This window comes from Chelonoidis abingdonii, chromosome 9, assembly GCF_003597395.2.
Source record: "Chelonoidis abingdonii isolate Lonesome George chromosome 9, CheloAbing_2.0, whole genome shotgun sequence".
Lineage (NCBI taxonomy): Eukaryota > Metazoa > Chordata > Testudines > Testudinidae > Chelonoidis > Chelonoidis abingdonii.
In genome coordinates, this window is record NC_133777.1 from 44,322,440 (window position 1) to 44,346,019 (window position 23,580).

The 23,580-nt window shown below is 49.7% G+C and overlaps 1 protein-coding gene across 6 annotated transcripts in view; it reads right to left on the reverse strand.

The window, feature by feature from the left end:
* CELF6 (CUGBP Elav-like family member 6) overlaps positions 1-23,580 on the reverse strand; it is a 213,277-nt gene that overhangs the window by 38,747 nt on the left and 150,950 nt on the right. For 2 of the 6 annotated variants that reach the window (XM_032769352.2, XM_032769395.2), the window contains exons 4-11: positions 22,539-22,667; positions 20,248-20,327; positions 16,483-16,626; positions 13,945-14,089; positions 13,466-13,615; positions 11,690-11,752; positions 4,566-4,646; positions 3,401-3,544 (exon numbers count right to left, since the gene is read on the reverse strand). In XM_032769352.2, the coding sequence (XP_032625243.2) occupies positions 3,401-3,544; positions 4,566-4,646; positions 11,690-11,752; positions 13,466-13,615; positions 13,945-14,089; positions 16,483-16,626; positions 20,248-20,327; positions 22,539-22,667 (936 nt within the window). The remainder of the gene's footprint in view (positions 1-3,400; positions 3,545-4,565; positions 4,647-11,689; positions 11,753-13,465; positions 13,616-13,944; positions 14,090-16,482; positions 16,627-20,247; positions 20,328-22,538; positions 22,668-23,580) is intronic. The other 4 variants (XM_032769316.2, XM_032769328.2, XM_032769322.2 and 1 more) reach the window with 4 other exon arrangements.

Here is a 23,580-nt window from a genome sequence, read left to right on the forward strand (position 1 = left end):
GCTGCTCAGGCAGCAGCTGGGCCAACCACACAGGCCACTGCAGAAGTCACAGAGGTTATGGAAAGTCACGGAATCCGTGGCTTCCATGACCTCTGTGACAAACACAGAGCCTTAACCATAATATAATTAACTGTAACATCCCTGAGGCGGGGAAAACACCACAGCAGCCCAACACTGTAGTATTTAATTTCAGAAAGGAGAACTACATAAAAATGAGGACGTTAGTTAAACAGAAATTAAAAGGTACAGCACCAAAACTGAAATCCCTGCAAGCTGCATGGAAACTTTTTAAAGACACCATAATAGAGGCTCAATTTAAATGTATGTCCCAAATGAAAAAAACATAGTAAGAGAACCAAAAAAGTGTCCCTGTGGCTAAACAACAAAGTAAAAGCAGCAGTGAGGGACAAAAAGGCATCCTTTAAAAAGTGGAAGTTAAATCCTGGTGAGGAAAATAGAAAGGAGCATAAACTCTTGCAAACGAACTCTAAAAATATAATTAGGAAGGCCAAAAAAGAATTTGAAGAACAGCTAGCCAAAGACTTAAAGTAATAGCACAATTATTATTATTTTTTTTAAGTACATCAGAAGCAAGAAGCCTGCTAAACAACCAGTGGGGCTACTGGATGATCAAGGTGCTAAAGGAGCACTCAAGGATGATAAAGCCATTGTGGTTAAACTAAATGAATTCTTTGCACTGGTCTTTACGGCTGAGGATGTGAGGGAGATTCCCAAACCTGAGCCATTCTTTTTAGGTGACAAATCTGAGGAACTGTCCCAGACTGAGTTGTCATTAGAGGAGGTTTTGGAACAAACTGATAAACTAAACAGTAATAACCACCAGGACCAGATGGTATTTGCCCAAGAGTTCTGAAGGAACTCAAATGTGAAATTCAGAAGTACTAACTGTAGTCTGTAACCTATCATTTAAATCAGCTTCTGTTCCAAATGACTGGAGGATAGCTAATGTGACGTCAATTTTTAAAAAAGGGCTCCAGAGGTGATCCCGACAATTAGAGGTTGGCAAGCCTGACTTCAGTACTTGTAAAGAACAAAATTGTCAGACACACAGATGAACATCATTTGTTGGGGAAGAGTCAACATGATTTTTGAAAAAGAGAAATCATGCCTCACCAATCTACTAGAATTCTTTTGAGGGGGTCAACAAGCATGTGGACGAGGGGGATCCAATTGATTATAGTGTACTTAGATTTTCAGAAAGCCTTTGACAAGGTCCCTCACCAAAGGCTCTTAAGCAAAGTAAGCTGTCATGGGATAAGAGGGAAGATCTTCTCATGGATTGGTAACTGGTTAAAAGATAGGAAACAAAGGGGAGGAATAAATGGCCAGTTTTCAGAACGGAGAGAGGTAAATAGTGGTGTCCCCCAGGGGTCTGTTCTGGGCCCAGTACTATTCAATATATTCATAAATGATTTAGAAAAAGGGGTAAACAGCGAGGTGGCAAATTTGCAGATGATACAAAATTACTAAAGATAGTTAAGATCCAGGCAGACTGCAAAGAGCTACAAAAGGATCTCTCAAAAGTGGGTGACTGGGCACCCAGTTCAAATTTAATGTTGATAAATGCAAAGTAATGCACATTGGAAAGCATAACCCCAACTATACATATAAAATGATGGGGTCTAAATTAGCTGTTACCACTCAAGAGAACTTGGAGTCATTGTGGATAGTTCTCTGAAAACATCCACTCAATGTGCAGTGGCAGTCAAAAAAAAGCTAACAGAATGCTGGGAATAATTAAGAGAGGGATAGATAATAGGACAGAAAATATCATGTTGCTTATATATAAATCCATGCTATGCCCACATCTTGAATACTGTGTGCAGATGTGGTGGCCCCATCTCAAAAATATATATATTGGAATTGGAGAAGGATCAGAAAAGGGAAACAAAAATGATTAGGGGTATGGAACGGCCTCCATATAGAGATTAATAAGACTGGGACTTTTCAGCTTGGAAAAGAGATGACTAAGGGGGGCGGATATGATACAGGTCTATAAAATCATGACTGGTGTGGAGAAAATAAATAAGGAAGTGTTATTTATTCCTTCTCATAACACAAGAACTAAAGGTCACCAAATGAAATTAATAGGCAGCAGGTTTAAAACAAACAAAAGGAAATATTTTTTCACACAATGTACAGTCAACCTGTGGAACTCCTTGCCAGAGGATGTTGTGAAGGCCAAGACTATAACAGGGTTTAAGAAAGGACTAGATAAATTCATGGAGGACAGGTCCATCAATGGCTATTAGCCAAGATGGGCAGGAATGGTGTCCCTAGCCTCTGTTTGCCAGAAGCTGGGAATGGGTGACAGGGGATGAATCACTTGATGATTATCTGTTCTGTTCATTAACTCTGGGGCACCTGGCATTGGCCACTATCAGAAGACAGGATACTGGGTGAGATGGACCTTTGGTCTGACCCAGTATGGCCCTAATTATGTTCTTATGAATGAAAGGAAGGAAACCCCGGACACCAGGGCCGGCTCCAGGCACCAGCGCAGCAAGCAGGTGCTTGGGGCAGTCAATGGAGAAGGGTGGCACACCCGGCTCTTCGGCGGCAATTTGGCAGCAGGTCCCTCAGTCTCTTTCAAAGGGAAGGACTTGCCGCTGAATTGCTGCTGAAGAATGAAGCAGTGGCGGTTAGAGCTGCTGCTGAAGTGTCACCGACCGCGGCTTTTTTTTTTTTTTTGCCGCTTGGGGAGGCAAAAACGCTGAAGCCAGCCCTGCTGGACATAACATTCCACCAGTTTCACTTTGCTGGAACTTTGCCACAAAACCCTGGGGATTTGGGTATATTTCATGTTGCAGAAATCAACTTTTATCCATTTCTAAAGAGAACATCTCAGCCTCTGGAACACAGTGAGACCTGTGCAAGCAGCCTCCTTAACCAGGTAACCTCCTGTCCAAATGGAATGCACTAACATACCATCTCACATCCTGGTGTACGGAGTACCATTCTGTGCCACCTCCTTCAGAAGTCAACCTAGGAGTGTTGTTGGTTCCTTGAGTGGTCAGTCCTTTCAGACACGGTTCCAGCTTATTTATGTAACGGATTGGACATATCAATAATTATGTGACTGCAGAGGCGATGCAGGGTCTAGTCTGCCATCAGTTCAGGAAGAAAGTGCTCATATGGGGATTGCTGTGTGTGTAACTGGAGTGGGACTGAAGAAATGTCCCATGTGTTTCCCAAATAGCTCAGATTTGCTTATAACCTGGCCACTGATTGGCTTAATTGGCTCCTTAATGAAGCCTAGCATCACTATGCATCAAAATGCTCTTTTGTGTGAAATGCAACAGGAGACCCAACTATCCAAAGGAGCCAATGCTGCAAAACTCCTGGAAGGAAAGATGAGAACAGGTTCTCTGGTACTTACCAAAGCATTTACTTTGGTTCGTGGCACGATCAACAAAGACTTTGGCAGAGATGACATTGCCAAAAGGCAAAAACATCTGCATGAGCTCCGCATCTCCGAACTCCTGGGGCAGGTGATAAATAAACAGGTTACATCCTTCGGGACCTGGGATAACACACGTGCACACACAAAGAACAGCCACCCATTAGCAAAGAGGCCACATGTGCCTTCCTCGTCTTTCTCAGACTTGTGCAGTGTACTGTGTTTGAGCTGGTATTGCAATGAGCATCTTCAGCCACTGAGTCATCTCTCTAGTAAATTACTAGTGCATTCTTCTTTCAATCTACCCACCCATCTCTTTCTAAATGTGTCCAGCTACCTGTTACTCCATTCACCCATAGGCCCAGAGTTGCTTTGCTTAGCTCTGTGTTGACATATCCAGCCATCCATCTATGGCCACACATTTCTCCCTACATCTCTAGGTCTTTTCATGTAACTGTTTGCCCATTCAGCAATATAGCTAAATGTTCACTTGGCAATTCAACCACTTCCTTTCACCAGTTCATTCAAGTCCCTGTGTATGCCCATTACTCTGTCCATCACCCCACTCCACCTCTCCTCCCATCTTTTTCTTTTCATTTTTTTCACCCACCATTCCTGGCATGTCTCAATTTCCCTATTTATCTATTTGTACATCACCTATCACTTATCTATCTTCTCATCCATCCTTTCCACTCATCTACACATCACCCAACCATCAATCTCTGGGATTACAAGAAAATACCTAGCATATACACACACATGCTACCAGTAATTCTTCTTCTGGGATATGGCTGATTTCTATTAAGCCTCTCTGGTAGCATGGACTTCAATCACTTACCTCAACCTGGGAAAATAGACCTGCCTGGATATTTCCTTTCAAATTACTGGGCCTGCTTATTTATCTCCTGGCCTGGAAATCTTCTCTTCTGAGACCTTCTATGGTCTTTGAAGCAGCAAAGTCTAACAGCATTCACTTATCTTTCCTTTTTAATGGGCTCTCTTTTTCTCTCACCCCCCCCACTACTTTATTGACCAACAGATGTTGCTCCCCAACCCGAGAATTGCTGTAGACCCAGCAAATAGACCCACATCAATGAATTCATCATTCAGCTTGTCTCCTCCCGAATGTCCCCCCCGCCCTTACCTTCTCTCTGCTGCTGTGGAATGATGGGCGCTTGCTGGGGAAAGGCCTGGCTGATCGGTGCATAGGCTGCTGGGTATGCTGCTGGACAACAGAAAAACAAAAGGGTCAAGCTTCAGAGGTCTGTTCTGCTTTGCTTTGCTAACACTCCGAGATGGCACAAACAGCATCCCAGTGAACGGTTTGGAGACACCCAGGCATAGGGTCCCTGTTTTCATGAGCCCTTCAGCTTCTTTTGCCTGGCTCAGCTCTGAAGCTGCAGGTAGCGCTGCTAATCTCTCCCAGAAAGCTGCTTCTGTTTTGTCCCAGAGGCTCCTAGTACTACACCTGTGACATCCACAGTGTGGGACTCATTCAGGATACAGCTCACAAAAGAGTTTTCATTTTATGAAGTGGAAAAGGGGTGGAACGGGATGGGCTGGGGAGGAAAGGAAACGATTGTGTCCATGGGAATGAAAGCTCCCACAGAGCACTAGGGTTCTGCACACCCTGGAGGACTGCAAGGAGAATCATTCTTGGGTTTTACATCCCACCTGAAGCAGTGCAGAGCCCACCCAGCATCACAGGGCCATATTCCCCCACTGATCTCAGACAGAGATCATAGTGTATAATTTGCTTCCAGCTGATCCCCTCTCTGTTTGGACCAGCCCTATGAGAAGTACATATAAGGGAAATGGGCCGGGTGTCCCAGCAGAAGGGTCCTAAGCGCATTAGCATGTGGACACAATTCTAGTCACAGAACTTCTCAGGACTGTGACACTCAGCTGGGGCTGCTGGGTTGGGCATTCATTTACCCACCCCGGCAGGGGCTCACTCTTTGTCCCTTGATGTAATCCAGGAAAGTGGCATTTGCTGGACACTTTTTGCTCTTCATCAGTACAGCTGCTAATCTACCAGATCCCTTTCTCAGTGTGACATTGACCACGGAATGAGGAGTAGGAGGAATTGTTGGCCCTGGGTAGCAGGTTGGTCAGTTAGATTGGCTAGGTGTCCCTAGGGTGACCAGATGTCCCAATTTTATAGGGACAGTTCCGATTTTTGGGTCTTTTTCTTATATTGTCCTGATTTTCACACTTGCTGTCTGGTCACCCTAGATGTCCCCCACATGGTTTCCGCTCAGTCTTAGAGCTGGAATCGAACAGCAGCATTTCTGAAGTTAAGAATGGCTGAGGACTCCGCCCTCCCTCCTAGAGAAAGACAGGAGCAGGCCAGCCATTCCTCCCTCCCCAAACCCAGTACTACACTGCTGGCCCCACCCACTCCTTTCTCCCATGGCAACTCTTCACTAGGGGAAGCGCAGCAGTTTGCTCCCCCATTTATAGGCCCTTCCAGGGACAAGAATCAGCCCTTGCTCTCCTTGCAGGGGCAGCTGGGAGGCCCCCTTTCCTCTCTGGGAGCTTCTGCCTGGGGTGTTTGGTTCTGTTCCATAACATCCTGTCTGGCAATGCATAAGTGTCCAAATTCTTTCCAGACAGACGGGAGCTTCCTTTTCACGCTAAGGAGGAACACTATCTCATTCCTTCCTGCACACTCTGCTCCTTTCTTCTCCCAGTGCTATACTGAACATTATTGTAGTCATCTCCATATCTGATCTGAGCACCAGGGCAGATACCAAACCAACTCCTGGTCAGGCCACCCCCAACTCCAACCAAACCCAGCATGAAAATGTTGGGTTAACTTTCAACCACTTTTTCCCAGTGCCTCTGCCCATCTGAGGCCCAGTCTGGCTCGGAAGCAGAAGCATTTGAGTACAGTGAAACAAGCTGTCCTGCTGGTATTCCTGGTTGGATGAGAAGCAGGAAGAACTTTAAATCTACTGTCAAATCCTGTTCTCATGAGATTTATGGTCCATTCTGCAGATCCTTGTGACCATTTGGAGGCAGCACAGACAGTCTCAGAACTTGTGGGGATTTATCCATATTGAAGCTCTGAAGTCTCTGAGCTTTGTCCATTGTCACTGCACACCAAGTCCCGCACTCTTTGTGTTCAGTGCTCAGCTGATCTGTGGACACTTCTGTTGAAGTTGTATCATCCGTCAAACAGCATTGCTCCAGGCACCCCAGTTCATGTCTGTGCCTCCTGCGTCTCGTGGTGCCTGACTCTGCTCTTACGCCAGGTTAACAACAGTGTAGCCCCACTGACTCCTGATTTACCTCTGTTTCAGAGAGATCAGAATCTGGCCCATACATGTCAGAGCGTGAACCTATATACAACCTGTTCATCCATGATGAGACGTGGTATGACTCTGTACATGCTAAATAACATAAACAGAGGGAGCAGCCTGATCTACCTGAACACTGGTGTAAGGCAAATTTGGATAGTATTCTTCGCTCTGCCACTGACCTGCTATATGACCTTGGACAAGTCATTTCCCTTCCCTGTACCTCTGTTTCCCCTCCTATCCTTTGTCTGTCTTGTCTATTTAGAATACAAGCTCCTTAGGGGTGGTACTGTCTCTTGCTATGTGTACGTACAGCGCCTAGCACAACAGGGCCCAATCCCAGCTGGTGCCTGTATTTGCTACTATAGAACAGAGAACAGTAGCAATGAACAGGGGAGAGACAGATGGTATTTCACATTTCAGATACAGTACATATGCGCAATGGACAAGCTTCTGCGCTCAGCCTCACGAGTGGTGCTCTGCCGAGCTGCAGACACTGCCACAAGGACTCCTTGTTGTTTTTGCCGATACAGACTAACATGGCTACCACTCTGAAACCTGCACAGAGACGCTGGCTCAGTGCTGCAGTGTGTTTTAGACAGCATGCTTTTAACGGAAATGTGGATTTTTCTGTACTGGTAGAGAAACACTTAATTAACTGGATGAAATACCCGAGAGAAGAATTTTGTTTACAGCATTATTTTTCCAGAATGAAAAGGGGGCCAGCTGCTATTTCAGCTTCTGAGGAAGCTCTGAATAGCACATCTGAATTGTCTAGAGTGAGGGGTAATTCCAAACATATTCATTATAATGCAACAAAAGGAATCAAAATCCACAGCTTGCAGGCATTCGAAGGGTCTCTTTTCAGTGTATTGTGCAAACTTTCTAGCCACGTGACTCCCTGTAGCAGGCTGGACACAGGTGAGGGTCCTGCAGGAAAGTGTTGGGTGGGATACGCTGAGGCAGGTATTTCCTTACCCTTCCTAGATATTAGGGAGGTAGGAGTGGCCTTCCAGTGAGTGGGGACCAAGGGTGTGAGCTGAGAAAAGCTTAAGGAGGAATCTGGGAAGCAGACAACACTAATGAGAAGACTTGTGCTTACTTTCGTGTATTTTCATCCTTGCTATGAACTCATTTGAAGTAAATGGAGAAATACTAGGGATGAATTTGGCCTGCAGGATCTGATTCCTATTTTGAGCTCAAGTTACTCCAGATTTACTCCAGTATAACTAAGATAAAACCCATCATTTCATTTCAATGTAAATAATCATTTTCCTTCTCTCACTTTATTATTGCTGTATCAGGGCCAGATGGTAGGCGGATGTAAATCAGGGCAGCTCCACAGAAATCACTGGAGTTACCTTGATTTACATCAGCTGAGGATCTGGTCCTCAGTATTTATACAGCATCATCATGTCCTCCCTCAAGGACAGTTTCGTTAGGCTAAATAAATAAACATGACTTCTTTATTCTTTGCCTGCTGACGGAATTCTCACGTCTCTGTGTCACTTTGGTTTCCCATGTTTGAATGTGTATCTTCTCAGTTTCTATTGTAAGAGAGCAGAGACCAGACCTGCATGTGGTATGCCAGATGCTGTTTCACCTTAGGTTTGTAGCCTGTAGGAGTATGTAACTACAGTAGGTTCGGAAGGATTCCGTTTTAAACAGTACATGTCTGTAACCTATTAATTCTTCCCCATCCCAAACCCCAGGGAAAAATGGTTCCACTGGTGATGATCAACATTAACAGAGAGGAAATTTTTAACAATTAAATTAAATTGGAGGGTTGAGAAGTATGTGTGAGGGAGAACTGGCTTCCCTGCCTTCTGCACTCAGGTTTCTCACACTGTATCGATTCAGAACATAGCCCCTTTCTAGGATTTGGTTTTATTCACAAACAGAATTCCAAGAGAAACACAAAAGCCAACCCAAGCCATCTTGGCAGCTCCCAGGATTCTTCGCTGGGAGTTACTTAGGCCACACCTTATATCCAATCTGACTAGAGAGGTCTGTCTTTTTCCTTTGTGTCTGGGTGTGGTAACAAACCAGCTGTAGTAGTGAGTCAGCAGAAAGGCAGGATGGTTGTGTGCTTCAGGTACTGGACTGGAATTCTGGATTTCTGGGTCCACTTTTCAACTCTGCCACCACAGACTCTCTCTGTGGCCTTGGACAACTCACTTAAATTTCTGTGCTCAGTTCCCAACTATAAAATGGGAATAAGAATACTTTCCATGCCTGTCTTGTCTGGTCAAAGTGCAAGCTGTTTGGGGCAGCAACTGTCTCTTACTATGCGTCTGTACGGTACCTAGCACAGCAGAGCTCCAATCTCAGCCTTTAGGTGCTACTACGCTACTTCTACTGCTACTAATAGTAACTCAGTTAAACCTTTCCCAGCAGACCTTTCCTCAAATCCTGCTCAGAGGGTGAGGTTTTTCAGGCAAACCCTGCCTGCCTGGCAGCCAGCCCCTCCCCCGCAGAGTGCTGAGGCAGCGGAGGGGTGGAAGCTGTGGGAGGGGCAGTGGTGGTGGCGCCTCACACTTCCAGGAGCCGCAGAACCCAAGCGCGGTAAGGGGGGAGCTGGGGTGGCGCGCCTGCCCGGGCTGCAGCCTGGTGTTCCCCCCCCCCCCCGCCGGGGGCTCCTGCAGCAGATGCATGTGAGTGGAAGTCCCCGTGTGCCCCCGGCTCCCCCCTCACCCTGCTTGGGCTCTGTGGCTCCCGGGAGTATGAGCCGCCGCCGCTGCCGCCCCTATCACAGCAGGCTCAGGGCCCTGCACCCCGGGGGGTCACACTCCTGGGAGCCACAGAACCCGAGTGCAATGACGGGTGAGCCAGGGGGTGCACCTGTCGCATGTCTAGGGTCCCAGCCGATGGCCCCGCTCAGCCTCCTGCCGGCCTGGGGTTCTGTTCCCTCAGCCGGCAGTGGGCTGAGTGGGGCCAGCAGCCAGGACCCCGGCTGGTTGCCGCGTGCCAGGCAAAATCAGCTTGTGTGCCACCTTTGGCATGCGTGCCATAGGTTGCCGACCCCTGCTCTAGCAGTATCCCATCAGACTTAAAAATAAACTATTACATTTAGAGCTGGTCAGAAAATAGATTTTTTCCCCATAGAAAATTCTGATGGAAAAATCAAAATCTGAATATTTTGGCTGAAAAACAAACTGAAATATTTGTTTTTGGAAATGCCACTGTGGTGCCTCATGGGAGTTGTAGTTAAGTGCTACAGGCTCCCATTGTCCACTATATCCCAGACTCCCTGGTCAGACTATATTATCCATGATGCACCATGGTTATACCTCTCGGTGGAAGTGGTGCATCATGGGAGTTCCTGGCCACAGTAAACCATGGAGATGTAGTCTGGGAAGGGAACTGGCCCACAGAGGAAAATGGAGACATGAGGTGCCTGAACTACAACTCCCACAAGGCACTGCAGCAGTATTGCCATACTGAAATATTTCAGTTTTCAGGCATTTGGTTTTTCAGTTAAAAAAACAAAAAATTTGGTGGAAAACATACTTTTTGCAAAAAAATCCATCTAGTCAAACCCCCCGTTTTCTGTCAAAAAACAGTTTAAGTGGAAAATTTTCAACCATCCCTGATTCAGTTATGAAAATCCATGCTGACCTTACATTATGATTTTATTTCTCAGTCTGTTAGATTCCCATTTCCTACAGTCCTCATATTTTGAACACAATACAACTATGAATATCTGTTTTTTTTAAAATTTTCTACTAGTACAAAATTTAAGCTGAAAAAAGAAAAAACCAACCTCAAAAAACCTTTCAGGAAAAAACGCCTTTGATAGCATCAACAACAAATAAAAACAGAATCCTCGCAAAGCTAATTAAGAACCTCTGCTTTCTTTCAAGTGATCTCTCAGCAGACTCCCTACTAGAACTGTACTGACCTGATCTTCAGCCCAACTGACTCTCAGTCAGCACTCATACTGAACTGGTTCTCCATTACCCCACATCTCTCAACGCTCTGAGGCTGCTTCCTCCCTAGCACTCCTTTAATGTATATCTGTGCTGCGAATGAGCCTCCCTCTGCTGAATTATCTCAGACTTATTTGCACTAAAATTTTCATCCTACCCACTAATACCTTAAATTAGTCAGCGTCGTGGGGTAAAGCCATATAAATGAGCACACCTGGGGTAAGGCCATGTAAATGAGCACACCATGTAAATGAGCTCAGAACTATTTCCTGGCTTCACTGTTGGGTATGGTGCTCCTTCAGGAACAAGCAGAAAGATTGGGGTCTCACCTCTGCTCTTTTCTGGGGTCTTTGCTAGACTTTTCCATTCTCAGCTTCCGGACCTTTACTGCACAGATTTTAAAGCTAGAAAGGATTATTGCTATCATCTAGTTTAGGGGTTCTCAAACTTTTTTTGCTGGGACCTCCTTTGAAAATATTTCAGACTGTGACGTCCCCCTCAAAAAAGTGATGTCCCCCCACACCATGCCACCCTTACTTCTGTGCTGTTGCTGGTGGCGGCACTGCCTTCAGAGCTCGGCACCTTGCCAGCAGCTGCCACTGCTCTCGCAACGCCCCCTCACCCACAATAGTCTTGCGACCCCCTTTTGGGTTAGGACACCCAGTTTGAAAAACACTGATCTAGTCTGACCTCCTGCATAATCAAGGCTAGAGAGTTTCATGCAGTGATTCCTGCACTGATCCCAACAACCTGTGGTTGTATGTCTTTTAAGAAATGATCCCATCTTGACTTACAGATGCCAAGTGATGGGGAATCCATTGCTTTCCATGGTTGCAAGTAAGAAGAGATGTTCACCGAAACATGCAGTTGCAAGACCTTGCTAAGTGTCCCTTTTTCCTCCCTCAGTGCCCCCACCCCATGCAGTTCTTTTCATGGTCATTTCACTTAAAAGCCACAAGGCAACAAAAACAAACCAAGAAACAGAGAAAGCGCGCAAGGCAGAGACAGAGGGAGAACTGCAAAGCAAAGTTTGAGACCTGCATAGTGCTGCATGCCTGCGTAGGCTTGTTGGAGGGGATCTGCCACAGTGGGACTTTGAGCTGGGAAGAGAAAAGAAGGGAGAAGGAAGAAAGAGTAAGCAAGATAAACCAGAGGAGAAACAGGTTTTGCAGCAGGAGCAGCCAGCACGAATCGCTCAGAGATACAGCAGATTATTTGTCCTCCTATCATCTTCCTGTTGGCTTTTTGTCCCCTGGCCCCTCCCACAGCTCAGCAAAGCAATCTGTAGTGTACTGAGAAACAAAGTAACAGACACATTCCTGATCACTGTTAATTGCTCAGAAACTAGGGGATGCCGAACACTCCCTCTGAAACATTTATGCCTGATCTTCTAAGGCACCAAGTGCTCTCCATTCTCAGTGATTTTAATGGGAGTGGAGGGTTCTTAGCGCCCTCCAGGATCAGGCCCTTTCTGAGGGAAGGAGGTTTTTATTAGGAAATTGGAGAGTGTCCAGGTTCATGTCAGAGACCAGCTAGCATCTGGAAGCCGTATTCTAGTGAATCGTGACAGAGAACCAAGTGAACAGAGCTGGGTGGGAAATGTCTTGTTCAGCAAAAAGTTTTGATCTTTCAGTGTTACTTTCAATCTCAAATCAGGACAAACTGTCAAAACTCTCAAAAACTGGCACGAACTAAAAATCTGAAAAAAACCAAGTCATTTGGGATTAGCTGAAATGACCCATTTTGATCATTCCAAACCGTTCCGTTTCAACGTTGACTTTTTAAATTGAAATACAAACCAACTGTACATTGACGTGTGTTGTGAAACGACAAGTCGTTTGAAAACAGAACTTTTCACAGAAGAAACGTTAAAATTGGACATTTTTGACAATTCCATAATGTTCTTCCCATTTTTTTTGTCAAAATGGGAATTTTGCCAAAGCCAACCCATCTCTGCAAAGGTTGATATAGACTAATAACATCTGAATAATTCCTACTCAGCTCTGACACTGAACGCTCCTCTCTGCCACTGAGTGCCAGGATGCAGCACATCAACCAGCTGAGACCCTGGGGTCTGGATATGGCCCCTGCCCTAAATGAACTACCTACCACTCTCTTGCCAGCAGGGCAGCCTTCCCGAGAGCCCTGTGTCCCATTAGTTAGTAGCATGCTGCATGGCATTTCCTCTCTGAGCAGACACCGAATGGGTAATGTTTTGGGTCCTTCCTGACGCTGGACGGATAGGAGCTGGTGAGGTGGAGCTGAAAGACCTGGTATCCTACCACCAATTGCCTGAGCCATCCAACATATTCCCGCTCCTCACCTAAGCCTGTTTGAAAGCAGCGATCTAGGGGTGCTCACTCAGCTTTTCTCTTTGCTCCTTTAGAGCCACACAGGGCCATTCAGGCATCGTGCCGTGTCCAAGGTGGCATGGTGCTGCTTTGCTCTAGCAGGAAGCTCTGTGACTCAGAGGGGTACAATGACACACCAAGTTTCTTCTGGGCATAGCCGCTGCACCCCACAGCAGTGGTGGGTGGGGAGGGGCAGAGGGAGGGCATGGCCCCAATTCCTCCCTGCCACTCTTGACAGGGGCGCTAGCCCTCTGGTATCTCTTTGCTCAGGTGATCACAAGGGCTGCAAAGGTCGCCCTCCTCTGTGTAGCTGACACAAGGGTGGGGGAATGTTTGTGCACCCGCACAGTGCACGCCCTACCACCCATCTCTCCTTCAACAGCCAGGCACAAGACAGCCCAACAGCAAGAGTGTTGGCAGAATATTCCCAGGCTCCTCCCCTCTTCCTTCCCCAGGACCTACCTGGGTACGGATGGATTCCATTGGTGTAAATGGTCTCGGATGCTGGCTGCCCATTGGTCTGTGGTGGGAGGGGGCTGAACCCATTCACCCCAATGGGCGTGGCTATGCTGGGGACGGGCGCTGTGCTGATCCCTGGAGGTGTGCTTGTACCTAACCCCCAAAGAGAAGGGGGTGCAGAGGAGAAAAAATGAGAGCTTTAGCTCTGGGTCACTTGGGGAGGCTAAGGGCGGGATTTAGGGGCCCACGTGGGAGGATCTGTAGGTGAACAGCGATTGCTGGCTTGTTTGTTTTAAACAAATCATCATGTGGGCAAAGTTTGTTAAGAAAGGAGATTGCGAGTCCCCGCTGCATGCCCGATGAAAGCTTCCTAGTTCCAAGAGGATCCACCCCATGTTTTACCAGACAGGTGCTATCCGGCTGCCATACCAGGATCTGGAAACCCACCACAGAGAGACTGAACAGGGTGGGGTGACAAATACCTGATGAGGGGGTCATAGGAGCAGCAACTAGTCCGCTGACGTTAAAGGCTGCCATCTGCTGCATTTGGGCTGCGGCAATGGCTGCCATTGGATTCAGGCAGGTCCCTTGTGCTGCAGCCATCAGGGCTGCCTGCTGCTGCATTATCTTAAGGAAAGAAAGAAGGAAAGAGGGAAGAAGCAGAAGAAAAAGAAAAAGAAAGAAAGATGGAAGGACAAAAAAAAAAATGAAGAAAGGAAAAGGAAAGAGAAAGGAAGTGGAAGAAGGGGAGAAGGAAGGGGAATTGTAAATTAGCTTTTCTCTGTACCCAGGAGCCTATTATGTCCTCCTGTGTAACTTTCTTCACTGTGGCCTGCTACAGCCGAGTTGTGTGTGGAATGATAAGCAGAGGTGAGCCTGAGTTCCTGACATCTTTCCCTCAGTTCCAGGAGGAGGAATGGGTTCTCCAGGGACGTGTGGCTGCAGCTCCAGTTCTAAACTGGCCCACACTTCAGGGAGGTTTTGGATCTGGGGATTTTGGGCTGAGTCTGTCTCTTCCCTGGCCTGTTTCTTTGGGTGTTTAATGGTGTGCAAGAAAATATTGCACAGCAGAGAGTGAGCAAATTGTATGTTGTCCTTTCAGTCTGACCAGTTCTGTTAGCAGCACTCTTCTCTTTGGGCCAGGAAGAAATGGATTCAGCCACCACAACAGAACTTGGGCTCATACCAAATACCTGCACTAGTCTGCAGTGCTGAGGGTACCCAGAGGCTGCTGCTGCATGGCAGCCTTCAGTTAACAGGGAACACCGAGGTCCTATTTTCTAGCTATCTCTAGTGGCTTTGAAGACTGAAATAAGAGAGCATGTTCAGAAAAGCACTGTGCCAGCATCCCTCCCTTGGACAGAGAGGTCTAAGGGTATGGCTACACTTGCAGCTGTACAGCGCTGGGAGTTAAAACTGTCATCATACAGCTGTGAAGGGAAAGCGCTGCAGTGTGACCACACTGACAGCTACCAGCGCTGCAGTGTGGCCACATTTGCAGCATTTGCAGCGGTGTTGGGAGTGGTGCATTATGGGCAGCTATCCTACAGAGCACCTCTTCCCATTCTGGCACCGTGGGTTGTGGGAAGGGGGCGGAGGGGGCGGGTCATTCTGGTTCCTGTCCCAATGCCCCATGATGCATTGCTTCACATCCCAGCAATCCCTGTGTTTCCGTCCACATTTGGTGCCATGTGACCCACTGAAGAGTGCTTACTGCCAGTCACTGCACTATCATTATCCAAAGCATTGCTTTGCCAAGCACAGATTCACAGATATTAAGGCCTGAACAGATCGTTCTCATCTGGTCTGATCTCCTGCAAAATACAGGCCAAAGAATTCCACCCGCGCCCAGTGATTACTGCCTCTAGCCCTTTGGAATGAAAAGTTCATTATGACATATTGTGTCCTGCTCCGTTCCACTTCAACACTGTCTCCTAGGCTCTCATTGACTGAGTAGGTGCAATGGTTATGAAAGTGAGAGACTGACAGCTGTTGTGCGGTGAATGCATCTTTCCCTGGCAACTCAGTGTGACCTGCTAGTCCATACTTGGGCCTCTCATCAACAAAGATCTACCAAGCCAGGATGATAAATTGTATAAAACTGCACTGCAGTTTTGGAAAGAGAGAGACTCGCTGCTTCTGTGCATTGCAAGGTGCCTTCAACAGCGGGACACTTTAAAAGCATGCGCGGTGCAAAAGCAATGCATGATGGTTTAGATTGAGGGGTTGGTTTTGGCTTGAATGTGAATTTGCCAGTTTTGACTGGTGCATATTGCAATACATTTCGGACATGATTTCAATATGGGATGGGGGGGGCCCTGTAATTTGGTATGTCTAGCGCACAACTAGTTTTGTATATGCCACTTAAGACAGTAGCCACAAAAAACAGAGGAAATTCTTGTACAACAAGCCACTAGTTAAGTCTTTTTGGCCTCCAGCCTGATGAACTTAAGGGAAGTAGGTGTGTCTGCTCCTGGAGCCCCACTGCTTTGCGGTGGGGAGAAAGGGCTAGCCACGGTTGGAGTGGTCTCATTGTTTGGTACAGCTCTTCCAAAGCAGTGGGCATACCAGTTCCCACATGCACTGGACCTTAGTGTCTAATAGCTGGGCCTTTATGGACACCAGGACACCCTACTCCTAAGAATGGATTATGGGAACCCTTGAGCTAGGGCATCTGCAGTACACATGAAGGTATCCATATCAGCTCTTTGAAGGACACTCAAGTGCAGTGCCCCACATCTGTGATAAAGGATTCACCCCCCATCAAGGCCGGCTCTAGCCATTTCGCTGCCCCAAGCACAGCAGCACGCCGCGGGGGGCGCTCTGCCCCTCGCCAGTCCCGCGGGACCAGCGGACCCTCTGCAGGCACGCCTGCGGGAGGGCCACCGGAGCTGCCTGCCACCCTCCCAGCGACCGGCAGAACGCCCTCAGCGGCATGCCACCCCAAGCACGCGCTTGGTGTGCTAGCGCCTGGAGCCGGCCCTGCCCCCCATCCCATCTGATCAAGCAGCATTTCCTACCGCTTGCGTATATGCCCCATAGGCTCCAAACTGGATGGTCATCGGGCTGAAGATGCCCAGTTGTCCTGCCATCTGATGCATCCGCCTTAAAGTCCTTTCCTTGTCCGTGTCTGCAAATTTCACCACCAGGCTGGAGGAGGCTCCCTAGGGGAAAGAGAAAGCATGGCTGCATCACTTCTGCACGTGAGCGTTGGCTGCAGGCAGCTAAGTATGCCCTAGAGCAGTGGTTCTCAAACTAGGGCCACTTGTTCAGGGAAAGCCCTTGGTGGGCCCGGCTGGTTTGTTTACTTGCCGTGTCTGCAGGTTCAGCCAATTGCAGCTCCCACTGGCTGCGGTTCACCGCTCCAGGCCAATGGGGGCTGCAAGAAGGGCGGCCAGCATGTCCCTCGGCCTGCGCCGCTTCCTGCAGCCCCCATTGGCCTGGAGCAGCGAACTGCGGCCAGTGGGATCCGCAAATGGCTGAACCTGTGGACACGGCAGGTAAACAAACTGGCCCAGCCCACCAGGGGCTTTTCCTGAACAAGCGGCAGCCCTAGTTTGAGAACCACTCCCCTAGAGGGAACAATAAATATAGGTGATGAACCTGGTGCACAACCTTTCTGATGGCACCTGGCAGGTTTCTTTATTCTCCATTATTAACTCCTCCTGATCGCTCTCTCCTTCTTGCTAGCTGCAACTTCTGTGTTAGTGATCAGGGTAGGGAGAATCTAGGCTGGTGTAAATTAGCAGAGCTCCACTGAAGTCAAGAGAGCTATGCCAGTTTACACCAGTTGTGGATCTGGCCCATATGTCCTGGTTTCACCATCCTGCATAGGCATGGATTTTTTTATATTATGTCCCTGGAATGTCTTTCAGGATAGCTGGAATGTCCCAGATTTTCATTGCACCTGTCCAAATTTGTGGACTACAAAATATCTGTTCTTGTTGTAGCGTTGTACCAAGTAGGATTTGCTCTGCATTTACCAGGAACCAACAGTCCAGTGGAATGAGTGTTCAGAGTGATGAACAGTGTTTGGAGTGAAGGGAGAAGTGGAGTGATCACAGACACTTTCCAAGCTGCTGCTTTGCTCAGAGTGAACATTAATGACACTTGTCCAGCATTTCAGGATACACGCTAGGTTAGTAAAAAAAAATCCTCCACTCCGAGAAACATGAACATGTTGCTATTGAGTCAGAAGCTGGCACACATTAAAACTAAGTGGACTTTTGGGTTTTGTAGGAATTCTTTGTGGCCCTAAAATCGGTTGCCACAAAAGTGTGTGAGTCTCAGAGCTGCCCAGAGGACTCAGGGGGCCTGGGGTCTTCGGTGGCGGGGGCCCCCGCTGTGGCAGTAATTCGGCGGTGGGGGGTCCTTCCGCTCCAGTACCCACCGCTGAAGTGCCTCGAAGACCTGCTTCAGGGGGCCCCCCACCGCCGAATTGCCGCCGAAGACCCAAAGCGGAAGAAGCTCCAGGGGCCCAGGCCCCATGACAGTTTACTGGGCCCCCAGAGCAAGTGAAGGACCCCACTCCAGGGGCCCCAAAAAACTCTCGTGGGGGTGGGGCAAATTGCCCCACTTGCCCCTCCCTCTGGGAGGCCCTGCTGAGTCTGAAAATATGGCCACCTTAGTTGAGGTCAGGCTTCGGAGGATCATGCGGAGAGGGAGACTTCCTCTCATTTCTCTGTGGTATGATCCCATCATCTGATTTATGTGAGCGACTGATCTTGTATATTTTATGAGCCTCAGGTTGCATCTCTCAGCCTGTCCTGTAGGTGACAGTGCTAGTTCACGTCCAAGGTGATTCCACTGACTTTTGTGCAGTCCTGCCAGGGAAGAATTTGGCCCAGCTTTTCCATAGTAGTGTTTGATCAATCCAATGTTTAATTGTAGTCGTCTTTTATACTCATTGCTTTTCCCTGGACTCTGTTTCCTTCCTCTCCCATTCAGAATGTTGACCTTCATTGTTAATTAAATGGGAACTTTCTCTAGCCAGTGATTGAATTAACCCCTAAAACCTGCCTAGAGAGCTCAGCGCTAATCAAAATAAAGGACAGGACTGGTGTTATTTTTACAAGAAACTGTTTGATCCCTGAGATTTTGATCGAATTAAATGGAGGATCAGATTAGCTGGTGATTAGATTAAGGAGACAGCACTATGCATGGGTGGGGGAGGGGAAGAGAGCATGGCCAGTAGGTGTATCCATTGCTATACCCCTGAGTGCCCCCTGAAGAGGCGATTTTACAGCAGTGCCAAGGGCACTGAGATGCAGGGGTGTGGGTGTGAGTGAGAGATGAGAGCAGTGGTGAAATAAAAGAGGGAATGTGATGTTGTGCCAAATGCCAGCTGCGACAGCAGCATGGAACCGGCAAAGTGTGCACACAGGAATGTCCCAGCTCAGCAGCAAACCCTTCTTCTGGATTCAGTGACACAAAGGAGCCACGGCTCTAACTGCCTTTCCTCTCTCAAAACCCGGTTTCAAATCCTGCCTCAGGCCAAAGGTGAGGGCTGCTGCGCTCGGTCAGGTTCCTAGCAGCTTTGTTTCCACATCACAAAGTCACTGCCCCGTTCACTGTCTCTGTTTAGGAGAAGTCCAGGGCTGGAAGGACAGGGAGCGCTCCAGCTCAGGACTGAGGGACGCTGGCAGAGTGGGGCAGGGTGCCAGGATGAGAACAGCAGGGGGTGCTGCAGATTAAGACATAGCTCATCTGGCAAAGCTGTATGTCTGTGAAGGGACAGGGGGATACAGGAGTAGATGAGCAGGGGGCTGGAGCTGAGGATTAAGGTGCATTAACAAAGTGGTGTGGGGGAACCCCCCATAGCACCTGCCTACATTGTGACTGTGCTATTGGGAGCAAAAAAGGGTTTGGATGAGCTGGGGCCACGCAGGCCTTTTCCATGTCTACCAGTGGCATCAATGCAGATGTTTCCTGGGGAAGGGCAAATTCCCATCCCTCCCCACAGCCAGGACCCCGTTCTGGTCCCTGCTCCTCCCCCTATAAATCTCCCCTTCTCTTACCCACCTAGTGCTGCCAGGAATTTGGTGGACCCCACCCCACGCTTTGCTGGACAGGAACAAACTCCCAGTGCACCAGGTCACAAGAATGTTTGGCCCAGCCAGCCTTCACTGCCACTCTGTATGGAAGGGCAGCTGGGTCAAATTCCAGTGGCATTGCAAGCACGTTGTTGGAACGATGCTCCGGGCCACTCCAGTACTGGACGTACTGATTGAATATGGGACCATTGCTTAAAAGTGGTCAGGCCATGGCCCCTCCCAGCTCCTATGGAACTTGGAGCAAGTGCAGAAATGGTGGGGAGGGGTTGTCCCCAACGCACCCCCTGATTTGGCACCACTGGTTGCTAACCTCCGTGATTCCCGGAGTCTGTGAGCTACACTCAGAGACGAGGACATTTGGGGATTTGAGCTCACTGACTCAATGGACTTTCCTTACAGCACCCAGTGTGCATGTGTAAAACCACACACTCTGAGAAGGAGCCTCAGGAGCTGATCCAAACAAGGGCACTTGGGATGGAATTTAAGCCTCAGATGAACTGGTTTATGCTAGAGATGGACAGTGAATCACTGGGCCACGTTCTCCTCTGTCACGCTGGTACAAGCCCAGTCAATCCAGTCCGGATGCCCCGGGGGTAACAGAGCATGTGGACTATTCTGTGACCATAGCTTTCTCTTCTTGCAGTACCAGGTGCAGCTCCCAGTTACTTGGCCCATCTCATGCAATGGAAGAGAAAACTGAGCCTCTTTCTCTCTCCTGACCCTAGCACTTACCGGCATGGTCTGGCTGCCGTGTAGGCTGTTGATGGCTGCCTGGGCCTCCCCATGGCTCCCGTATTTTACAAAGGCACACCCTAGGTGGAGAAAAGAACACGCGTTAAGTCTGGGAGCTACAGCAAGGGAACATTGCAGAGGAGATATGTGCTCGTGACTATAACACATTCTGACAGGAGACTCTGCCCGCCCTGCATAGTCACACCTGCCCAGGACATTCAGAAGAGGCAGCATGGCCTAGTGGGTAGAACACAGCCCTGGGAGACCAGGGTTCTTGCCCCAGCTACGCACGGACTTGCTGCATCCCCTTGGGCACTTCCCTGTGGCAGTTATTCCATCCACAAACTGGGGATGGTCAGAGTCACCCAAGTATGTAAAGTGCTTTGAGATCCTCAGGTGGACGGTGCTGTGTACATGCAAAATAATGTTATTGCTTAACAGCCTTGGGCTAGCAGCACAAGCTGAGCTGGAGCGTGTGTTGTACAGGGAAGCTAGGTACTTTGCTCCCCGGCCCAGTGTCCGAGGATGGAGGTGAGAGCAGTACCCTGCTGGGGCTGGAGCTACCCAGACCCGCACCAGGGGGATGGAGTGGACCTTCATGCACTGACTGGACGTGGAGGCCAGGGCTGAGCAGAGAGCTATAATCTGGGCTGGAGTCAACAGGAACGTACTAGCTGGGAGTGGCAATCAGCACAAGATGACGCTCCCAAAGCAATGGGTGGGGGCTGGAGCTGATGGGGGCATGCTGGCTGGCCAGGGGAGTGAAGGCTGGAGCTGAGGGGGGTGTACTGGCTGGCCGGGGTTGCGGAGGCTGGAGCTGAGGTGGGCACACTGGCTGGCCGGGGTTGCGGAGGATGGAGCTGAGGGGGGCCAGCTGGCTGGCCGGCGGCAGAGACTGCAGCTGAGGGGGGCCGTCTGGCTGGCCAGGGAAGTGGAGGCTGGAGCTGAGGGGGGCATGCTGGCTGGCTGGGGTTGTGGAGGCTGGAGATGAGGGGGGCATGCTGGCTGGCCAGGGTTGCGGATGCTGGAGCTGAGGGGGGCCGGCTGGCTGACCGGGGAAGTGGAGGCTGGGGAGAGTGGAGGCTAGAGCTGGGTGGGGGGCACGCTGGCTGGCTGGGAAATAGGCTGGAGCTGAGGGGGGCCAGCTAGTTGGCCAAGGTTGCGGAGGCTGGAGCTGAGGGGGGTGTACTGGCTGGCCGGGGTTGTGGAGGCTGGAGCTGAGGGGGGCCGGCTGGCTGACCGGGGAAGTGGAGGCTGGGGAGAGTGGAGGCTAGAGCTGGGTGGGGGGCACGCTGGCTGGCTGGGAAATAGGCTGGAGCTGAGGGGGACCAGCTAGTTGGCCAAGGTTGCGGAGGCTGGAGCTGAGGGGGGCCAGCTGGCTGGCCAGGGGATTGGAGGCTGGAGCTGATGGGGGGCGGGGTGCTGGCTGGCTGGGAGCATGGAGGCTAGAGCCGGGTTGGGGGCATGCTGGCTGGCTGGGAAATAGGCTGGAGCTGAGGGGGGTGCGCTGGCTGGCTAGGAAGTAGGCTGGAGCTAACAGGGGTGTGCTGGCTAGCTGGGGGAGGAGGCTGGAATTGACTGGGGTGCACTGGCTGGCTAGGGGAGTGAAGGCTGGAGCTAAGGGGGGCGTGCTGGCTGGTCAGGGGAATGGAGGCTGGAGCTGAGGGGGTCGCACTGGCTGGCCAGGAGAGGAGACTGGAGCTGGGTGGTGGTGGTGGGGGGTGTTGGCTGGCTGGGGCTGGAGACTGGAGCTGAGGGGAGTGTGCTGGCTGGCTGCGGGAGGAGACGGGAGCTGAGGGGGGCACACTGGCTGGCCAGGGACAGAGGCTGGAGCTGAGGGGTGCATGCTGGCTGTCCAGGGACAGAGGCTGGAGCTGAGGGGTGCATGCTGGCTGTCCAGGGACAGAGGCTGGAGCTGAGGGGTGCATGCTGGCTGTCCGGGGAGTGGAGGCTGGAGCTGAGGGGGGCGCACTGGCTGGCTGGGGCAGTGGAAGCAAGAGCTGAGGGGGGTGCCTCCATCCCGGATAGTGATCAGCAAGGGGCCCCCGTGAGAGTGCCTGGAGTATCTCAGACACAGTTGTGTTCCATCCCATAACCACCGTGTCACTTCGGGTGCAAAGGCTTGTGCCTGGATGATGGCCATGCTCTGTTCCTACGCACAAACACTAATGGAAAGGAGCTGGCACAAAGGGGGTTGCGAGCCTGGGCAAAGCCAAGTCACATGGCTGTCTGAGTGGGCGCTGGGTTGCAGCGTTTGTCCAGCTCTCAGGTGGGGCCTGATCGTCTCCCACCTTTGCTGGCTCCGTCAGGCCCTCTGAGGATGGTGCACTCTTCGATCTGGCCAAAGGGTTCAAACAGCCGCCTGACATCATCTTCGCTCTGCTGCTTCCCCAACATCCCCACAAAGAGCTTCCTGTCTTCTGAAACCAAACCAAACATTGTTAGCCAGCGGAACGGGCATGCACACTGAGCCAGAGAGGTGCGGGGGCACTCAGGCATTACAAACACACATGCTGGAGGAGTATGCTGCACTGAACCAACGGGCCGTGGCCTGGGCCAGCTACAGACAGATTCCTCATAAACTCTTTCCAGTCTTGCTTTTATCTGACTCAGCCATGTGGCTAATCGCCTGCTTGCTGCTCCTTGGGACACTGTGTCACATCTGTTACGCCACGCAGGTGAAGCAGGTGAGCCAACCCTGAGCCCTCAAAGCTCTGCTGCAGGCCCAACAAACTGATGAGATTGGCTTAAAAATCATGAAATTTCAATAGACCATCAGTTGGCAGGACCAGCTCTAGGCACCAGCAAACCAAGCACATGCTTGGGGCGGCACAATCCCAGGTACAACAGTTGCACTCTCAGAGTTTCTTTTTTTTCCCCCCAGGGCAGCAAAAAACCTAGAGCCAGCCCTGCATGTTGGGGGACTTTTTAGTTGCTGCTGGTTTCTGAACCTTTGGGGTGTACGGGGGTTGTGTTTCCCAGCATCTCTCTGCAACCAGTAAGGCTAGAAAGTCGAGATTCTCAGATGATCCCAACTCCAGGATCTGGGATTTCAAGAAAAGCACCAAATATTGCTAGACTCACAACTAAATCCCAAGAGTCAGCAACACTGTGGACACTTTTTGACTGTTCATCTACCTGGCTGCCAGTAATGTAGGCAAGTGGTTTTCAAACTGTGGTCTGTGGACCCCGCAGACTATGTCTAAGATTTCCCAAAGGGTCTGCATCTCCTTTCAAAATTTGTAGGGATTTGCAAGTGAAAAAAAGGTTGAAAAAGGTCCATCTAGCTCAGTATCCTGTCTTCCGACAGTGGCCAGTGCCAAGTGCCCCAGT